Source organism: Argopecten irradians, chromosome 13, assembly GCF_041381155.1.
Source record: "Argopecten irradians isolate NY chromosome 13, Ai_NY, whole genome shotgun sequence".
Classification (NCBI taxonomy): Eukaryota; Metazoa; Mollusca; class Bivalvia; order Pectinida; family Pectinidae; genus Argopecten; species Argopecten irradians.
The window spans coordinates 16,322,271-16,345,174 of NC_091146.1; the positions used below are offsets into that span (position 1 = coordinate 16,322,271).

The 22,904-nt window shown below is 34.1% G+C and overlaps 1 protein-coding gene across 9 annotated transcripts in view; it reads right to left on the reverse strand.

Annotated features, from left to right (window-relative positions):
* Positions 1-16,872, reverse strand: part of LOC138306749 (phosphatidylinositol 4-phosphate 5-kinase type-1 alpha-like) — a 50,261-nt gene extending 33,389 nt beyond the window's left edge. For all 9 annotated transcript variants that reach the window (XR_011205908.1, XM_069247216.1, XM_069247215.1 and 6 more), the window contains exons 1-6: positions 16,589-16,872; positions 5,799-5,845; positions 5,190-5,303; positions 4,556-4,686; positions 1,163-1,280; positions 635-787 (exon numbers count right to left, since the gene is read on the reverse strand). Coding sequence is in view for 8 of the 9 variants with exons in the window: in XM_069247216.1 (XP_069103317.1) it covers positions 635-787; positions 1,163-1,280; positions 4,556-4,686; positions 5,190-5,303; positions 5,799-5,845; positions 16,589-16,670 (645 nt within the window). In the remaining variant the exon portion in view is untranslated. The remainder of the gene's footprint in view (positions 1-634; positions 788-1,162; positions 1,281-4,555; positions 4,687-5,189; positions 5,304-5,798; positions 5,846-16,588) is intronic.
* Between the last annotated feature and the right edge of the window lie 6,032 nt (positions 16,873-22,904).

The following is a 22,904-nucleotide window of genomic DNA, read 5'->3' on the forward strand; positions in this document are numbered from 1 at the left end:
TTAGCGCTCAGGGCGCTTAAATAATTGTAACAAAAGGGTCGCTTATTAATGAACCAAAATGTATGTTGAGGACGAAAAAATCAGCAAATCTTTTTGTACTCATGGTACATTTACCTGTAACAGTAAGAATGCATATACCTTTTATCCTTTGAAAACCATTTCTTTATTGTGTCGTGATTCACATGCATACGTAAGACTCGCAAGTTCATACGTATATATATGGTATACAATGCAGATGTTATAGAGCATCACATGTTGTAAAACATTGTTAAATCCATGGAAATGGGGCGTTTACACAATTTTACTCTTCTCCAGAAAAGAGGAGGAGCTCTTGTAAGGAGAGGGGCGCTAATCTACAGGAAAAAAGGAACAACCTCTATTGTATTAATTTACAGTCAGGACATCCAGTAGACTCTTGAGAGTAAGTTTTGACACTCAGAAATCAATTCTGACTTTTGGGATTGAGACACACGTCTATTTGTCCTATGTTTTCACTCATCAGATTTCTGAGAAATGGTTATTTGACTTATGAACCTGCTAAAAGTCAAGGGTCAACTGGATGCCCTAATAATACTGAAAACACAAAAGAAAGATATTTTACAGTATTGAGAACGTTAATAGATTTAAATATTACCATATAATATCCTGGTAATAGTTTCTGTAAGAAATCCGCTTCTTTGTGCTGTACAGTTTTTATGATGAACTCGTCGTCTGACGTCAGGTAAAATATACTACCACTAGCACCAGGATTGGACAGTTCCTTTAATGGCTCGTCACATAACGACAGCTGCAACAAACAGATTTATGTCAATAAACACATAGTAACGTTTTTACTGAAATATCTTGTATTAAATATATATAATCTGATAGGTAATCTTCATTGTATGCACATGCATGGTCTAGGTCTAATTGTTCCGAAATTGGATTTTACCTCACGACCCAGACATGGAGGACTTGGGGTAATACTATGTTGGGTTATCTTATCCACTCAGACACCGTAGCTCCCAAATAACAGCAAAGCAACACCAGTAATCTTTGTTGGAGTAATATCAAATTTTTCTATCAAATTCTAAAGACTGAGATATTACTGCATAGTGGTTTCCTGAAATCTCTCCAGTAATCAGTTTTCATTAAATGTGAACATGAAGACGGTAGTACCTACCAGAAAATCGTCCGGCTGAATGCCAAACAATTCCCGAAAGTACCTAAATGCGATCGGAGCGTAGGTCTTGAACCTGAAATCACTGTAATGATGGGCCGGTGTTAGGTTACTTCCTTCCCTGAAAACAGAAATTACAAGGATGTAAATAAATATTAGTCAACAGAAGGACAGAACGAATTACAAGCATTTCCTACCTGGTACCCTTTAAGTTAACTCTGAGGTGACAAAGAGAATAAATTAGGACAATTTCTTTCCTTGTATTATTAACCTAACTTTGAGGTGATGGAGAGAATAAATTAGGACCATTTCTTTCCTTGTATTCTAAAGTTCTGAGGTGATAGACAGAATAAATAAGGACCATTTCTTTCCTTGTATTCTCAAGTTCAATCTGAGGTGATGGAGAGAATAAATTAGGACCATATCTCTCCTTGTATTCTAAAGTTAACTCTGAGGTGATTGACAGAATAAATTAGGACCATTCCTTTCCTTGTATTCTAAAGTTAACTCTGAGGTGATTGACAGAATAAATTAGGACCATTTCTTTCCTTGTACCCTAAAGTTAACTCTGAGGTGATTGACAGAATAACTTAGGACCATTTCTTTCTTTGTACCCAAAATTTAAATCTGAGGTGATTAACAGAATAAATAAGGACCATTTCTGTCCTTGTACTCTAAAGTTAACTCTGAGGTCGGGGACTAATAAAAAAGAACCATTTCTTTCCTTGTACTCTAAAGTTAACTCTGGCTGATGGAGAGAATATTCTAAAGTTAACTCTGAGGTGATGGAGAGAATAAATTAGGCCCATTTCTTTCCTTGTACTCTAAAGTTAACTCTGGCTGATGGAGAGAATAAATTCTTTCTTTGTATTCTAAAGTTAACTCTGAGGTCGAGGACTAATAAATAAGGACCATTTCTTTCCTTGTATTCTAAAGTTAACTCTGAGGTGATGGAGAGAATAAATTAGGCCCATTTCTTTCCTTGTACTCTAAAGTTAACTCTGGCTGATGGAGAGAATCAATTAGGACCATTTCTTGTATTCTAAAGTTAACTCTGAGGTCGAGGACTAATAAATAAGAACCATTTCTTTCCTTGTACAGTAAAACCCCTTTATATCGCCACCTTCTGTTTTCCTAGATTTTGGCGATATATCGAGTTTGGCGGTATATCGGATTTGTCTTTGAAATCTTGATTAGGCCTAAATATAGGTAGTCCCCCGGTGCCATACTGAAACAGACTTTCTAGTCAGTCTGTGTACTGTACGGCCACTTCGTATTTTCTAATATGAATAGTTCCAAAATTGAAGTAATTTCGATAGTAGTCTTTCAATAAATATGTCAGCTTTATGTGTGTAAAATACGAAAACCGAACTCGTTTCGTTTGTGCTACCACGTATCGTGCCTGCTATCTGGTATTTTCTCGGTTACATGATATTTTTAACACGGGAAATCCCGCCCGGAAACAAAGAATAGAAGTTCTGAACAAGCGCAGTGCGGTCGTGACCCCACTTCCGCGCACATGTCTGCAAATTTTAAAACGGGTACTCCGGTAATAAACGGCACTCAGACGACGATTTGATCTTACTAATAAACGGCGGACTCTTCTGCACGTACGTAATATTTCTATCGCTCTTGAAATTGCTAGTTGCGTTTTATGGTCCAATATAAACGAACGGCGATATCGAGAAACAGACTTGTGGGTCCTTTTTGTCAATAAATAACTAAGCTTAACGTTAATAGTACGTAAAACACATGTACAGAAGTGGTTTTATTCACCACAACTTGCGACACCTACCTGTTAAACAATAACAAAGGTGTATACATAATATTAATTGATTTCACTGTGTACACGCGGTCGTACACGCGGCCATAGTGTGTGTAGCTGATTACCTGTCAGTCGGCAGTTGATCATGAGCACCTTACGAAAACATGTGTCCCTATCAACAGAATTTGGCGATATTAACGAGGTCATTATAGTGTTGTTTTAATCATTTGTTCCGCAAATGTGATGGCGGATGGCGGTAGGCGGGTTTGGCGATATAACGGGTGTATTTGTATGGAGGGAAATCCGTTCTGAATAAATTCATGGCGATAAGCGAGTTTGGCGGTAAAACGGGTGGCAATATAACGGGGTTTTACTGTATTCTAAAGTTAACTCTGGCTGAAGGAGAGAATATTCTAAAGTTAACTCTGAGGTGATGGAGAGAATAAATTAGGCCCATTTCTTTCCTTGTATTCTAAAGTTAACTCTGAGGTGATGGAGAGAATAAATTAGGCCCATTTCTTTCCTTGTACTCTAAAGTTAACTCTGGCTGATGGAGAGAATCAATTAGGACCATTTCTTTCTTTGTATTCTAAAGTTAACTCTGAGGTCGAGGACTAATAAATAAGAACCATTTCTTTCCTTGTATTCTAAAGGTAACTCTGAGGTGATTGACAGAATAAATTAGCACAATTTCTTTCCTTGTAATCTAAAGTTAACTGTGAGGTCGAGGACTAATAAATAAGGACCATTTCTTTCCTTGTATTCTAAAGTTAACTCTGAGGTGATTGACAGAATAAATTAGCACCATTCCTTTCCTTGTACTCTAAAGTTAACTCTGAGGTTCAATTTCCTTCAATTCATATTCATTTACAGAATAAATTAGCACCATTCCTTTCCTTGTACTCTAAAGTTAACTCTGAGGTTCAATTTCCTTCAATTCATATTCATTTAATAATTGAATCTGAGCTGTTCAAAACGGTGTTTAAAGATCCTATAATATTTTATATAATGATGTTGATAAAGTACAATTTACCATCATCAAATTCCAGTGATTGCGACATCATATTTTTATGTGATGATTTTGATGTCATAATCAACAGAAGGTGGGACTAATTGTTGGTAAATTGTACTTTACCTACGTGATTTTTGGATCTTGATACCCCTGTATTGTGACATTTCCTTCTCTGTATTTTAAAGTCAACTTTAAGATGTTGTCAAGATTGCTTCTTTAATAATCTATAAAGCTCACAACAATTATCTACCAGCAATGAAGTAAACGCTTGACCTTGATCTTAAAAGATCTAACCTATGTCTATAATACATGAATAATAAATACACAAAGTGCTGTATTTGACACAATAACACCCTGTCCCCCCTTATTTAACTCTCAATTCCACTTATCAGACATCTTGAATTAAATGCAGACAAAAAAGGTGAAAACTGTGGTATACCTTGTTGATTTCTTTTTAAAAATGATTTATGGTTTATGATTTGAAATAATTTTAAGAAAAGTTAGTTCAAAATTGTTTCTATTAAGTGTCCCCCTTTATTTGTTTCAAATTTTAAGTGCCCTGGGTGTATATTAGATAGAATATGCTAACTAAGTGCGACACATATACACAAATACGTACGAAGGAAAGAATACACTGTCCACGACTTGGAAATCCTGCATGAGCACATCACGTTCAGGTTTGGATGAGAGCCCCCCTACACTGGCCCCAATACCCAGCTGAATGGCTGCCATCAACTCAGAGGTTGGTTTCTGGAGAAACAAAATAATACAGTTTACACAATCATATATTCTTTATCTAGTCTCTGTTGGCTATTCTATGTCTGATTAGCAATTTGAAGAGCAGGCATCCAGTTAAAAATTAAAAGTTTGTTTGCAATGATTTTCAGAAGAAATCTCTAATAAACATTATGTTTCCTTTAGAATTTTCAGATATTTGAAAATAGTCATCTGACATTTGAAGTAATTACAAGAGGCCCATGGGCCTCAATTGTCACTAGACTTCATATTATCATATAATTCATTAAATCTCTATAGGCGGATAAGTATGTGTATTGACAAGAATATGTTTGAAAAAAGTTTACACACGGCCAACAACGAATCTAATAATTTCATTTTTCCTTTGAGGCATTTGCTCTTCTTCTTAATTATTATCAAAAGTCCCAAGTGCAATAATCTGTATTTTATGATATTTATGATAATAACCCAGGTACGTGAGCTAAATATTGCTGCAGGTAATCTAATTAAAGTATTACCTTTTTGTAAGTGACAATTCCCGTCTCATCGACTCGTCTGTGCCCGATTTTCTTCTCCTTCTCTTTCGACCCCCCTGGGGTCCGAGGCCCGTGCCCCATTACATTAGTAGGTGTCTGGAAGACAAACAGGACACATTATAATATAGGACAATTTGACAATTTTGGTCATAGTATGTATAAGGCAGTGTGATCCTATAACCAACAAGTGGTTTCCTCATAGGAAGGTAAATAACTTTATACATTTTAATTTGTACAATAATACAATCAACTAAAGTAATAAATAGCATTCATATTTTGATTTTTCATCAATTCAAAATTTTCCATTCACATGTATATAAATTGCACAAAGTAAGACCAATCTTTCCCGATGTCTCATTCAGACAATATATCATATTTGACCCAATAAGCAGCCAGGGCATTTAAAAAATTGAAACAATCATGGTAAGGAGCTTAATAAGACGAAATTATTGCAAACCTATATAGTTTTGATAGTTTTGGTTTTAAGCCAGGGCAATTGAAATTGAGGCCTAAAAAGGGAGAGGGGCGCTTATAAGGTCCAATACTGTTAGTAGGTTACGACTTAGTCAATGTGCCGCCCATTGTTTGTACCTCTATGGGAGGGGGTCGTAGTTTCTGTTTCCCATCATCATCACATTCTGAAATGAGACAAAAAATCATTTGAGTTATATTATATAATAGTCAAGTACAATATAAGTTCTATTGAAATCTGCCACATCCTGGTTTTAGTCCAATATCTTAATTTTATATCTTTTAATTCATTCATATCAGAAAATTCACAATAAACATTTCCAACATATGAATTGGAAGATGAAGAGTTCAAATGTGTCTTCATGGGTAAATGGGATAAATAGTTATTACCAAGAAACGTCACATGCATATGGTTGTTACAAATAATGATATTGGATACTGACGAACAGACATGCTATATATATATAGTGTATTACTTATACTACTAGGCAGAGTTTTCATATTAATTTCTAGACTTTTTGAACACTTTGTATAAATTGAGGAGTGTACTTTTCAATGATACATATGCATGTATATATATATATCCAGTATGAGCCAGGGGAAAGATAAGTCTGAGTGATAACTATATGATAATCTACATCCTACTAGGCTGGTTTAATTTTAATACTAATTAATATAATCTGAGAGTAATTAATCCACATCATTTTAAGTCTACAGTGTAGATCTAGAACAGGCTGTGTATATATATGTACACGTGTATCCTTATCCAAAACCAGCTTGCATAGGGGAATAAACTCTCAAATTAAGTCAAACATGGAAAAATAACTATACATGTGTTAATCAAAATAAACATACAGATGATAATTGAACCATGAAAAATATATATGTAGGGAAGAATAAACCAAAGACAATATTTACTCCATTCCTATAATGTATTTAATACTCTGTGTATCAATACTCTAGTCTCAATAGTATGTAACAGCCGGGGTATTGATTGACCAACTTTACTATAGATGTACACAGCTGGTATCAAAGCTGTTTACATTGTACATTAATATTCTGTCTAGTATGTACACCACTACATGATTACACGTTGTCATTTTCTTTATTCAGGAACCATATTCAACCCAATAAATATTCCATCTTTGCATATTACACTAGAGTTAGCTCCCTTGCTGGTAGGTATCGATTGTTACGCCATTATCTTGTGAGCGCAATTAATTCACATCGTTTTCTCCGAAACATATGATGTTATGATCCCAAACACATGACATCACAATCAATTGTTATGATCCCAAACACATGACAGTGGCGTAGCGCCCGTGCATGCTTGCATGCTCAAGCATGCAAAAAATAATCTGACTTACATTTTTGAACAGTCAGAAAAAAACACAACATTTGAATACACGTAACACTGCAGAATATAAATTATGAATAAATACATATGATATGCCCAACTGTATGCCTGACATAACTTTGTGCACATTTGAAAGACTTGAAGATTGGCCATTCTGGAAATTTATTAGAATAGTCTATATATTTCCGGTTACCAAGTTGTTAAATATGTCTGAATTTTGTCGAAGACAATATTAGACTTAAACTAAAGAAGAAGACTTCTTCACCAAAATCCCTCAAGCAATTGTGGATTTTGAATAGGGAAACGCTTACGAATACCAAAATAAACAACATCGCATGAAAAGTTAGAAATATTCTAAAAACATATAATCATCTTAAAAATGATAGCAAAACAACTTAATTAAGCAATTGCAACATGTTCTTGGCCTTAGTAACGAAAAAGTGAATTGATCAATTTTGGTTCACTTCCCGCCCCGTTAAAACGCGTGTTAACCCGTGATTTCCGGTGTCACAAAATAGTTGACTTTTATTTTTGTTGAATATGAATAGATTTTTTATTTAGAAAAGAATTTTTGTTGTTGTAATTGTTAGAAATAGAACAGAATAAGTAGAAAAATAGGTCATTAATACAATTTTTTTTTTTTTTTATTGAGGTGGTCGAGGACTGGTCCCTTCTTACGCAATTTCCACCATTTTGACAGTGGTCTTTGACTCGCTGTCATAAACAAACCAACACGTAAACTTAATTTTAATTTTGTTTAAAATATTCTCCATAAGTTTTTCATCAGTTAAAATAACACAAAATTCTCCCATTACTTACTAATTTAATATTTACAGCCAAAATCCGTGTTTTTTGTTCGAGCACTTGTCACGGGAGTCTAGTATGTATACAATGTATATAGTTTTGCATGGTTATATTATCACCTAAATATCGTGACCTCCATTTAACCATTGGTATATAGTTAAAAGTTACCAAAGAAGTAAAATGGTTACTACGTTGTAACAATTTCCCGTCAGCTTCTGGGGGGCTTTGCCCCCCATACCTCCTACCGGGGCTTCGCCCCCTGCACCCCCAGGCATGCAGGCCTATCCAGACCTAGCTACGCCGCTGCATGACATCACAATCAATAACTATCTGCAAGTGCAGATAACTCTGTAATATACACATTCAGAATAAGTGCACTCATCCATAAAAAATGTCCTCAACTACAAAAGTGCCCGGCCATCACCATGATTTAAATGCAGACTGAAAATATGGAAATCTTTGGTTTTTTTTTTTTTTTTTTTTTTTTTTTTATTTCTTTTTCAAATTGATTGATGGCTAATATATTACTTTGTGCAATAATTCAATAAAGCTTAATTCCAAATTTGGTTCTATAAGCACCCCTTATATTTTTTATTTTTTAAAGCACCCCATGCACTTATTGGGTGGAATAATTGGTTAAGGTAATGTACCAGACCTGTCCAGAAGTAATGTTAAAATGATCAGGTTACACTAAAGTACATAATTCTTAGAGACAAGGAAAATCTCAAGCAAAAATCTCATATTTCATATACTGTAGGATCAAGGAAGTCTTCATCGTCAGCCCTCATATATCCTGTATATATACAAGTATATATCCTGGTGGTAAAATTGTAACCTGATTTACATAACTTTATCTAAATTTAGATACTGTAATATTAATACTTTTGACAAGACTCACAGCTTAATAATCAAGCTCGGTTTCATTTAAGATTTAAGATCGATACTTGTATCCAAAATTATGAATCTTTCAATATAGAAGCATCATATGATGAACTTTTCATTGAATTGTAAGTCAAATAAAGTTAAGGCAAGATTAACTCATTCATCCCTGATGATTCATAATGAACTACAACATCCTTTTAAACTAAAAGTACTCCAATGTGTATTGTCTCTTTGGGGTTGAATTATAAAATGAAGAAGATAAACGGCAAATAGAAGTAACATTTACAACTTGATAAGAAATTAATATGCATATATATGCTATACAGGAGCACGATGCAGGTCAAAATTACGCCTAAATGTAATTATAATGTTTTGATCATGACTGTGAACTCCCTTATATAGCATGACAGATTTCTATTTTGTTTTTTAAATTCTTCTACTCATGTCAAGATTTTTTGAGCAGTTTGTCTTCATGATTATGTATAATGTTCATCAAAATAAGTTTATGACGTCCTTCAGTTCCATACTTAGAAGACTTACCGTATAAGTCGTAACAAACTTTTAACGCCATGTATAGATATGTCACAATATCCTGCGTTAAGACTAAAAGTCTTACCTTCATGTTCAACCAAATAAGTACCCATGGCCAGGGCGCTTGAAAAATTGCAATAAATAAGGGGGAGCTTAATTAATAGGACCAAATTTGGACTGGTCTTACATAAAACATTGCACAAAGTAACTAAGCAATCAATCATTTTGCAAAAGAAATCAATAAATAAATCCACAGTTTTCATATTTTCAGCTTGAATTTAATTCAAGGTAAATGAAATTGAGGTTTAAAAATTGGGAGGGCGCTTATATGGATTGGGGAAGCCTATTGAGGCTTTAAAATATAATTATTAAGGAGAAACAACATTTTTTTTAAACAGGTCAAATATTAAAATATGGTAATTAAACTGTTACATAGAGATTGAACAGTGTTTTGATTGTGTTAAAGGTAGTATGAATGCAATGGGATACAGACATATTCAATGTAGCGCGTTCATACCACCTTTAACGCAATCAAAACACTGTTCAATCTATATATTTACATAAATAAATCTACCTTTACGTACAATTTAAAACGGTGATGGTTGCTAAGTTGGGTAACAACGGTAGTCAGGATGACCGAAGATATAGTTCCGATTGTTGAATGTTATAGCTGTAGTTTGGTTTGAAATACAACAATGACACTTTTCAATTATTTTCAACATATATTTTTTTCAATTTGATAATATATATTAATAATGTCCATTTCGAATAAAAATTGAGATAACCAAGGCAGAACGACTACCGGTATGTAGCGTTGTCAGGGTAGTGATGCGGTCCGAAGTGAAGCGAGCCGCCATATTTGATTTTCAACCGAGGAAAGTGACTGTGATAAAGCCCATTGATGGTATGACCGTTGAGCTGCTGAATGTTTGTCATGTATGTATCGGTCTAAGAACGCGATATACACTAAATTCTTCGCAGTCATGAATCTGACATAACTATGGGATTCCCCGAACATTCATGAGGAAAGCCCCCCGGTTGTAGCCCCGAACAGCGATTCATTTTGTAGTTTATTACCGTTACAATGCTTGAACACATGTTTTGTTTTGATGTCAAATACATATTTAATTGGATCTAATAAAAACTAGTACTCTTTATTGTTATTTTAAAATCCGTCAACTTATGACGCAAAATCTTATCGAAGCGTGAACTAGAAGTAGTCCGAACCTGCACTGCGCATGCGTTTGTATTCATACGTCATTGCGTTTACGCTAATTTGAACGCAACTCCCCTCCCGTTGATTATATAGGGGCATATGTAAATATATGTATATGTACAAACTGTATCATCTCTATAGAAACCCAAATCATTCTCTATACTGTATGGACATGTGATCATATGATTGATACTATAAATGACAACAATATATATGTATTCAGTCAGTTGCACCGTATGAACTTAAGTGAGCTGAGATGATCAATAATATTAGCTGACATTATTGTGAAACATATACCTAATATTGATTTATGATATGTATACATCTAAAGTACACCGCCCACTTAATTTTCATTCACAATTAATTATTAATTACAATGGTTGATATTTCTGTAGATGACATGATATTTTCGCTTTAATTTTCACACTTGAAATAAGTTTATCTGATCCCACTGTGTATCACTTTGACCTTCACATACTTTTGCCTGACTGTAATGATTGTAAATAATAATGAAACACACTTGAATATCTTTCAGTGTACACTAGATTTTGTAGGGGCTACGCGATATACTAATAGATTTCATAACATATATCGATTCTTCCTCTTGCAGTAATGTACTTCTAAATTGTATGATTCATCAATAACTTTGAAGAATTGATTAACTAATTGTGGATAAAGATACCATACCTTAATTAATAAAATTAATGTTCTAAAAAACACTTCTATATAGCATCTGTTCCGATGGGCATTAATCATTTATTATTTATTATTTGTAAATTTTAAGTATTATTATATAAATTGTCATACTATTTAGAATACATGATTGATACATTTTTATCTTAACTACATATCTGTTTAGGTAATTGTTAAAATTAATGCATGTGTCATGACAAGTATAAATTTAGACCAAACTTTATCTCAATATTCTGCAACATTTTATCTTTTAAATCATATACACGTACATGAATGCGGTAGCCATAGTAGAATTTCTGAATTCCATTGGTGGATGCATATGCAACCATCGGCTTATTAGCCACATGGACTTTCAGGTCTGTATATCTAGTGGGTGAAGGTAATTTCCTCATGGCTGCTGCATTCTCATTTCCTTATTATTATACATTTTGAAAAACAAAATTACTATCTATAATCTCATTAATAATATCTCATATACTGTAATGACTTCTGAAACATATACTTTAAAATGCTTTCAAATACTCTTTCATGTCATTTGTATATATATATTGTTACCAGGGAGAGAACTTGCATAGGCACTGCCTGTTGTTTGATCCCATTTCAATTTATTTGAAATAAATTTTGTTGAAACGAAATATATGTTTTCCCGGAATCCCTAGGTCTGTGAATGTGGTAATGAATTATTTGTTGAAACAGTATACCAGCTGGTATGTGTTGTATAGATCTACTAGAGATGGGGAAATTTCAGTAGTAAAGGATAGGCTGAACCTATTTCACAATATATATACTACAGTGAATATATAATGGTCTGAATGAATCCTGGATAAAGTCAATAAAAAGGTACCACATACCACAAATTACCTACATACTCCAGATATAAATATCATATCTATATATATATAATATATGTCATCGAAGTCAACAACCTTCCTAAAAAACATACCAGAGATATATAGCAAGAACAAAATTAAAGTTAAAACTTCATACTTTTGGGTATAAACAGTCAGTATTATACAGAGATATGACTGCAACAATAATACTGAATATACACAGGATAAAATCAATATACCTACAATCTATATATATAACACTGAATATACACAGGCTAAAATCAATATACCTACAATCTATATATATAACACCAGGGCTTTTTCTCACTGCTTTGGGAATGGGGCCTATGGCTTTGAATTTGGGAAAATGTGCGACAAAACCAGGATTTGGGAAAAATTATGATATTAAGCAAAACAAATAAGAATTTTTTATTTCCAATGTATTTTATGTACTTTTCTGAAGCCAATTCACAAATACTTAAAGTCTTAACCAACTAAGCTCATGTAATATTTTTGGATATTTTTTAAAGAAATTTCGATTTTGGAAAATTGAAGGCTTGAATTGGGAAAAATTTAGGGGTTTTGCCATGGGGAATGGGGCCGATTTTCGGCCCCAAATCATGTTGAAAAAAAGCCCTGAACACTGAATATACACAGGATAAAATCAATATACCTATACAATCTATATATAGGTGTGACCTGTTTAAATAACAATATATGTACCAGGATTAAAGGTCCTCAATTTCCAGGTCAATCTCATACATATGTATGTACACACTGAATAACTTCACTAAGAATTTCATTTTGTTTGGGAATATTGTCTGTACATTTTCATGATCAGCTAACGTTTATTACATTGATAGTCTCAGAATCTGTTGACTCGGATGTCGTGTTGGGAATCGGTCAGAAAAATCACAATTGATAGTCGCACATTAAAACTGATCAATTATCAACAGTACAATGGATTCCGAGACGTTTTTTAATTGATATTTAACTAGATATATATATTTGCAAGTTGTATGATTATTTTTTGTATAATAAACCAATTGATGCTGATTTCATTGCATTAAGCTAAACCATATGGTACAGGATGCTAAATTTACCAATCATCCATCTGTACAGTTATATATACATCCAATGCAAGGAGTTCCCAATGGTGCATGTTTCTTTCAGTGGCATTAAAAACGCAAAGGACATTAATTTTGTTTTAAAATCAATTGCTGTCGACATGACACTTGACCGATAGTTAGGGACAATCATCCTAACATTACTATACTCGGATGGTAAGACTTAGCCTACAAATAACTGACAAATTATACATTTTTAGAATTGTACAATTTATTTGATAGAAACTATATATATACATGTATTATATGTAGACAAAATAAAATACCGGTAATATCATTGTGTGCAGTCATGATCATGATCAGTCACCTATGAAATTTCAGGATGATATATGTTCCAACCTTTTTTGTAATTAGAATCAATTGTTGGGTGAACGTGGGGGAGGGGGGTCAGGTGTATTATATTTTAACTTCATCAACTTTGATTCTTCTTCAGAAGACAGCATAGGCACTAATTATGACAAATTCTGTAATTATCTCTATTAATTCTTGGATTTAATGAGTTTGTGATAATTGCAAATAAATGTCTGTCACATCAGGATCAGGCATATGCATGTACGGTTGATAAATTAAATCACAACAATAAATGTCAATATCATTGTGAAATGTTTTGTAGTAAATTCAATCCAACAGCTGATTATTCATAAAACAGTTTAAATAGTTTTGTACATTCAACCTAAACATATTTCCAATATTTTGCTAAAATTACTTGATTAGGCAACAAACACAAATATATTCAGTGATTTTGAGTGCAATGGTGCGTTTATTTATATATATTAAGATGGGCTAGCTGACATAGTAATATTTAAAATGCATGTATAACAGTATGTATAAATAGTTCATTATAATGTGAATGCAAGAATTTAAAATATTGCCTCATTTTGAAGTGACAGTGTATATCGCAATACAGATCCCCACTAAAGGCAAATTGAGCATGCATATATGCATCTCTACTGTAAAAAACAACAACAAAAAACACCACCAAGCAGTTATATAAATCACAATGTGTTTTTGCACCAGGCTATATGATTTCTACAAACAAGTGCAGATTTAAGTTAAAATTTCAAATAAAAGTCAGGTCTTATTTTACATGTACTGTACATAATGTTACTGTACCATTGAAATTTACACAAAGGCAAAATCTATATGTGGAAATTTCCTTCGCATGTAATATTTGTTCTAGAAATAAAACTTGCATGTAATATTTGTTCATTATATAAAATTATGTTGCAAAAAATGAATTTAATGCCAAAATAATAACATAAAGAAATATTTACTCCAAGAAATAGCAATATTGATAAGTTCTGTTTAACTCATGAATACCAGGTATATTTACCTGTTTACAAAATAATAATTAAAACAAACATATATATATTATAGTGTTATCATAATTAATATGAATTTAAGGCAAAGCCTCAGAAGAGCGCAGCTACATATAAAAAATGTAAATATAGTTAGGATTATAACCTCAGATTTAGATAACTTGTAGTCCGATCATTGATTTTTAGTAAATGCTATTCTTCAATACTTGTGTCTAGCAGTCGTCATATACAGGTTAGAAAGAAATATTCAACTAGATTATTTCATTTTTTTCGACCTTGTTTCTCTCCAATGCGGAAAACTTTGCACATGCCATGTGTCAAAAATGCGAGGGAATATGTGGCGTCATCTTTAGCACCAAGCCTCCTGACGTCACGGCTGACGGTGCCGTGCGCTTGACAACACACAGACAGTATATTATTTTGACCAGAACATTTATTGTGTCATCCTTATCCTTGTGTATTTATTTAAAACTACTTAAAGTAATTTCATAGTGTATCCTGGTGATACGTTTTGCCTACAGAAAAAAATAAAATCTCGTCGTGCTGATAACGAGAATTAAAACATGGCTGCCTGCATTTCAAAGTCCAAGGGGTACTGGAATGTATTGGAATCTATATGCTCACACACGTGTTATGGTTAGTAGAGCTTCGCTCTATGCGGCCTTCGGCCGCGCAGAGAGTTGCGCTCTTAATACATTATAATTCACATTGTTATATCTTATTGGAAAGGTGAACCGATATGATGATTTTAAGATACCAAAGTCATGTGAGCAAAGTATGATTGATAGTTGATTAGTCCCCGCTTTTGATTGTGACGTCATATTTTGACGTGAATTTGGTGACGTAACAATCATCAGAAGACGAGATTAATTGATGATAAATAGTACTTTGCCCACGCATATGCACATTGTTTTGGTATCTCGAAAACACCTGTGATTAATGTCACTCAGAATAATTGTGAGATGTGTCTCAACTATGAACATTCATGATCTTTCATGATAAAGGAAGTATTCTTCGTGTCTTGATCTCCCTATTTTAATTATTACATATTTTGAAGTTCCCAGGGTGCAAATTACGGTGAAGCCTGACAGTATGAAAATTTTTACCTATCAGTTTGTGGCTGTTTTGCAGGTGTTTTTATGTGCTACTTGTGCTCATTCTTATGTTCATTCCATACAGCAAAAATTAGAAAATAAATACTTCGCAAATCTTGATGACAACTTTGATGTAAGGATTAATGCTAGCTTTAATAATTTGTGTGACACCAAATTCTCTAAACAACAGAAACAGACTTATTTTTTATTAATAAGTCAAATTTTTCCACATAAGTTACTGCACATACAGAGAAAACTTCAATTGTTTCCACTTTCAAAGTCTAAACTTTTTCTTCTGAGAAATCTAAGAGTCTGGACTCAGTGGTCTAGCTGTGTTTTATTTGCGTAGCATGCATCAGCATGATGCCTCGATGTTTCTCTAGTTAGTCCAAATTTTGGTTTACTTAATCAGGACTGGACCACAAAATTGATAAATTCAACACAATTGCAGTATTCAAAAACCATTATAATGCATGAAGCATCCATGTTAAATTTGGTAATATACAGGGAAAATTAGGGACCTAACAAGAAGATCCATTGTTGATTGGCATTATATAATTGCTTCAAGTTGAGATTTATATTTGAACAGCTTAATTTAACCCCAAACTTCGGAAGTTAATTTATTAAGAAAGAAAAAAAATGTTCGATAATTTGTTATTATTTGCATGATCAAACTGATAACAACATGTGGTTTGAGCAAAAATAGCGATGATTCACCATAATAATATTACTAGTGAATATTTTAGACTGTCACATCTGATCCGTGTATAATCAAGCAAACACCACATATAACACGGGTGTTCATATGAATAATAAAAAAGTCCCTATCAACAAATATACACAAGTTCTTTTTCGATATATTGTAGGCCTACTCGAACTATTGTCCACATTGATTTTTACCACAGACAAAATTATCATCAACTGTCCTTATTCGTCATCCGTACATTCTCAGACAGAATATTCCAGTTGTAAATAATAAAATCAAACCCAGCTAGCGTGTATCAGCGAAGCTCAGCAGCTATTGGTGAACGTACATGCTTTAAAAATATGATCTTACCATCTTCTGACCCTTCTTTGACACTGCTCACATCGTTTTCTCGTTCGCGAAATTCACTTGTTTGCAGAAGGTTGGTCGCCATTTTGCCTATTTGCAGCACACGTTATTACGATTTCTGGCCGAACTATACATACAGAGAGTTCATTTCTCCTCCCAGAATTACTTTACATGTTGCGTCAACCCATCCGGTTCCTATTTCTGGTGGAATATCATCAGATCATTTGTTTTAGTTAGTATTTTGTCAAACCGGGAGGCTGTCTGACAGCATAGACGGAACATGAATACTACGCATGCGCGATATATAAGTTCCGTAAACATGCGACACCTGAGCTTTTTGTAGACGCCCTTTCTCTTTGATATGTAGGGGCCATCACATCTCTGTGTTAAAAGACATTAGAAATAAAGAAATATTGCTTAAAAATAAACATTAAACTACATTAAACTTGAAATATAAATATTTTATTTATACATATTGTGTTGTCTACCGATGCAAACATTTCATGGACTCGGACTGCAGATTTTCTCATAATCACGTGCAAGGTTAATTTATTGCTAGGCTACGCTAATAACATAATTTTTAGCTAGAGTCAGAGAATTATACGATGCTACCTAAATCTCTAGATTTGCTAGAAACTAAAACACGTTTCAACCCAGAAGTTGTCTAAGGGTTATTTCACATATCAGCTATGAGATTAAATTATCTGTCTTTGCACATAGGTCTATTGAATATAAAAATGACGTGGCCGAATACTGGATCACTACTTATATTATTTCATAAATGTATTGGAATTTGCATATATCCGACCGCTTAAATGTTATGAAATAAAATAAGTTTGTGATTATTTATTAGTGTTTGCAAATATCTATTTTTCTTTTGGGTCCGAACAATTCGGTGAAAACACATAAATTAGACAATTCGACGTCACTTCCATCGGCAAATCGCGCGTCAATAATCTTTGACGTGATCACTCTCGACGAGCCTATTTATGTCGCGTCATCAAATTTTGGCGTCATCAATTATAACGTCATTTCTGGCAAATTCAAAAATTCGGTAGTGAAAGGGTTAATTTTCAAAGTGTTAATTATTATTTAAAAAAACATTAATTTTTTTTAATTACTCCTGTTATGCATCTGCATTAGTAAAATATCTTTACTCTGGAGAGCAGTACCGGAAGAACGCACAAACCTATCCATAGGTATGAAAAAATGGCGGCCGCAAACTGAAGCTGTCAGTGTGTAGGATTGAATTTTGAAGTGTTTTTTCTTATATTTTCGCGTATCTGTTACCTTAGAAATGCTCCGCTCTTCGTGCCATTATATTCACAAGTTATTAATTAATTCATAATACATGTACATGTTAATTAATGAACTAAAACTTCATTGTACATGTATTTCAAACCAAGAACAATCATTTGATCTATCAAACAACCGTGACATTTTATTTATTTAATTAGGTACATTTCCAGAAATTTTACATATATACCTGTTTCTGATATTTCAAAACCCATACATATGTTATTATGAACAAGAATTCCACGGAAGTGGATGTGTCGCCTGCACAGCATCACAAAAAATAATTATTTACAATTTAAAATATTGTTAATAATTAAGTGAAGTTATCAAGTCCCGTAATTGTAACTCTTGTAAATATTGTCGGATTTTGACCAGTATCGAACCCATGAAAGATCTCATTGATATAAAACAAAATACAAAAAAAATAAATATTTAAGTTATCGGACGGAAACCATGGATTTAACTGTTTTGACATTTCAAAGTCCCATAAAAACAATAAAACAGATACGTATATTGGGGCTTAATTAACGTCCTATTAACAGTCAGGGTCATGTAAGGGCAGCCTCCCATATGCATATATATTCAATATGTTGCGTATAATAGTACGACTGTAATTTATCTTATTTGCTCTACAGGCATTCACAAACTAAAGAAAAACCAAAAATACGTGCGCCTGTGATTTGTCAAACAATTTTGCATTGTATAATTTGGATTTGTAAAATTTACAACAGTTTTACTGCTTTCGTTAAAGTTTATTACAATGTATATTTTAGTGGCTTTTTCCACCAATGAGATTAATTTATAAAAATTATAATATCTATAATTTTAAATATTTGTAAAATTTATCTTGTAATGTCCCCCCTGTCATGCTGACAAAGGTATATGTAATGCTTCTCGTAAACCACAGTTTCATATGCCGGAGTGAACAATAAAACTTGTATGAAATGTGTTTTTTGGGAGACTGTGATCTGTGTATTCTTGTATAGTGGAACTTTTTATAGCGCTATCACTAAAGCATGCCACCGAAGACACCACACAACACACCTCACCCATGGCCAGTCACATTACATATTGACAACGAATGTCCACTGAGCGTTAAAGTTGTATTGTTGCTAATTTCACTGTAACGATATGTAACTTAAACATTTGATATTTAAACATTGACATGTAACTTGATGATTTAGCTCCCCAAAAGCATATGTCGGCCTATAAGAGAGCCGAAATCTAGGAATCATATATAAATATTCCTGGTTTTGAATAAAGCGCCTTCAATCACCGCCATGTTCAGTGACTTCGGGTTTTGTCGGATTCCTAATCGTATCACGCAAGGATTTATAAGTGATATACGTCCTTGTATCACGTGACTGACGTTCGACACGTCCTGCACGAGCACACGTGTTTGTTTACGTTTTCCTTCTGGCCTATATGAGCAAATCATGCTGGTATATGTCCACAGATTGAGTATTTGAAACATCCAATTTACACATTACCGTAAAATGTTGTGTGTATCAAATATTGTAATGTGCGAGCATTATTTTCTTTGTAGATAGAGTCTGATGAGGTCGACCACATGTTTTGTTTATGAAAAATTGTTGATATTTTCTCTTGGTTTCACAACTCTCGTTTTACTTCGAGATTGTCGCGACGATGTTCGGAAGAGTTCGGAATGATTCGGCATCTTTCGAGCCTATTTTTCACGTGTACACGTTAAACAGGTTTTTTACTTTCTCCCAGTGCTGCAACTTTATAAAAAGTGGTAAAATTAGAAAGTTTAAACCTCAGGCAGACGGAGAAAAATATGTATAACACTTAAACAGTTTTCACTATGACCAAAAGAGCGAAAGTATGGTGGCGTATTTCTGCCATCGTGTTATTTTAGGTCGAGCTATGTAATGTAACTTTGCCGAGATAATTATGTCGACCTGTCGAGTTATATCATGACTTGTTGATATATTTATGTCGGCAAGTCGATTTACTATGGTGGCATATTTCTGCCATCGTGTTATTTTAGGTCGAGTTATGTAACGTAACTTTGCCGAGATAATTATGTCGACCTGTAGTCGACCTAAACTAACTCGATGGCAGAAATATGCCACCATACGAAAGTTATAGACCATACAACTTTAAACTACCACTTTTATAGACTTTGGTGTGTCACGGCCAGGTATATTTCTGCCATCGAGTTTGTTTAGGTCGACTTAGGGTAACTCAACTTTGACCAGATAGTTATGTCGGCAAGTCGAGTTATAAGATGACTTTTTGATATAGTTACGTTGACCAGTCGAGTTATAACATGACTTGTTGAGATATATAAGTCCACATATTCATATTGGAAAGTCGAGTTACACTATCGCGACTGTATGGTGGCATATTTCTGCCATCGAGTTAGTTTAGGTCGACTTATGGTAACTTGACTTTGACCAGATAGTTATGTCGGCAAGTCGAGTTATAACATGACTTTTTCATATAGTTATGTTGATCAGTCGAGTTATAACATGACTTGTTGGGATATTTATGTCGGTAAGATGAGTTTTAACACGACAAATCCACATATTCATATTGGAAAGTCGAGTTACACTATCGCGACTGTATGGTGGCATATTTCTGCCATCGAGTTAGTTTAGGTCGACTTATGGTAACTTGACTTTGACCAGATAGTTATGTCGGCAAGTCGAGTTATAACATGACTTTTTCATATAGTTATGTTGATCAGACGAGTTATAACATGACTTGTTGGGATATTTATGTCGGTAAGATGAGTTTTAACACGACAAATCCACATATTCATATTGGAAAGTCGAGTTACACTATCGCGACTGACTTTCGTGGATCTCGTCGTAATAAGGTAAGTCAGTTTTCCAGGAAGTAAGTCGACTTTCCGTGATGTAAATTATGGTGGCATATTTCTGCCATCGAGTTTGTTTAGGTCGACTTAGGGTAACTCAACTTTGACCAGATAGTGATGTCGGCAAGTCGAGTTATAAGATGACTTTTTGATATAGTTACGTTGACCAGTCGAGTTATAACATGACTTGTTGAGATATATAAGTCCACATATTCATATTGGAAAGTCGAGTTACACTATCGCGACTGACTATCGTGGATCTCGTCGTAATAAGGTAAGTCAATTTTCCAGGATGTATGATGTAAGTCGACTTGCCGACATAAATATCTCAACAAGTCATGATATAACTCGACAGGTCGACATAATTATCTCGGCAAAGTTACGTTACATAACTCGACCTAAAATAACACGATGGCAGAAATATGCCACCATAGCCAGGTGACAGGATCCAAATCGAGCCTACATGTACCTCACAGGGGCGAACGCTCAACCGAAGGCCAAAAGTGATGTGGTGTCAAGGGAGACGTTTGGAAGAAAAAAGTAAGTTAGAAAGAAAGAAAAGATAATATTCCATTTAGTCGCCTTTTAAGATTATGTAATACGGACAGCAGACCTGTACAGTTATAACCCTTACTTGCAGGACAAGGCCATTAGATGGCTTCATGGTCTGACAGGAATTCTCAAAATGTTGGTAATTTTAGGTTTAATAGTATGACAATTACGACTCTAAGTAAGGGCGATAACTCCTACAGTCTTATACATGTAGTCATTTTAGGTCAATTATTGCGGATTCTCACAAAAATTTGCAAAATAAAAAAAAATTTTAACCCCGAAGAAATTAAAAAATACTGTAATCAATGCTTATATTTTTTAGACTATTTGATAAAATAAGAAAGTTTTAATGTACGATTCCAATTTTTTCAAGTGATTCTTTTTCCAAATCGATACGCAACGCCAATGCATACAACGCATACAAAAAATACTCATGAGTCGAAGTGTCAACAAAATGACTATATTCTCAGTACAATTTAATTTTTTTTTCTTCAGAAACTATAATAGTCTTGGTTTAGTTTTAAAGATACAAACAACGGAATTTGCGCTGAAAACATCAAATTTTCATGTATGGGGAATCGAATTGCCGTCGCGTTTTTTTTTTTTTTTTTTTTCGAATTTATTTAAAAATTGCAATAAAACGTTGGGTCATCAGTGGAAAAATCTCTTTCATACTTGGATATAAAGGATAGGGAAGCCTCGGGTTTTAAAACATTTTGTGACCCTCGGGTAGAATATCACTATCCTTCATATCTTCATATGAAAGAGTCTTATATTACATAATTCCGAATTTACATATTACAGAGTTATCTGCACAAGCGGGTAGGTATTGATTGTGACGTCATGTGTTTGTGAGCGTAACGTCATACGTTTCGGAGAAAACAACGTGAATTGCGCTCACAAAATAATGACGTCACAATCAAATACCTACCCGCAAGGTAAGTAACTCTGTAATGTAATGTGCATAATACCTCCTGGAAAGACATCATGCCCCAAAGTTTGGTGCTAGTCTCGGACGGCTTTTTGCACAACGACAACAATCCATGCTGCAGTTTGGCCATCCTCGATAGGCCCACTCCAGGGGCTTCGATCTCTTACGATATCTACATCCCTGGACTATCTCATTGTAAAATTGGAGGCAACAGAACAAAATATGTAATTTAGTCGTTTGATGTACATCAAAAGAGCCATATAACGGTACACTGTGGTTGTCTGTGTGGCTTTGATCGATGTTGTGCGTCGCTCTCTCTGTAGTCTTCAAAGGAAATATTTGCACGCCTGTGATTGGTTTAGCTGTTTTCCGCTGAGCTGCCTTCAATTTTACTATGAAATAGTCCAGGGGTGTAGAGATCGTAAGTGATGGGAACCTCTGGAGTATCGAGGATGCAGTTTGGCTTGACTCAAATACCCTTATGGCAGCTGATATTGCGACGATTGGATTGGATACTAATCCTCGTTCCTCCTCGTGAACTGTAAGATTGGTTGGTTATTTGATTAGATTGACGTCCTATTATCAGCTAGGGTCATTTGAGGACGACCTCTGTCAATAAAATCTGTATAACGGAACATTCTGGAATGAAGCATTTTACCAATTTCAATGAGAACAATAGAATCTTTCCCTACCTA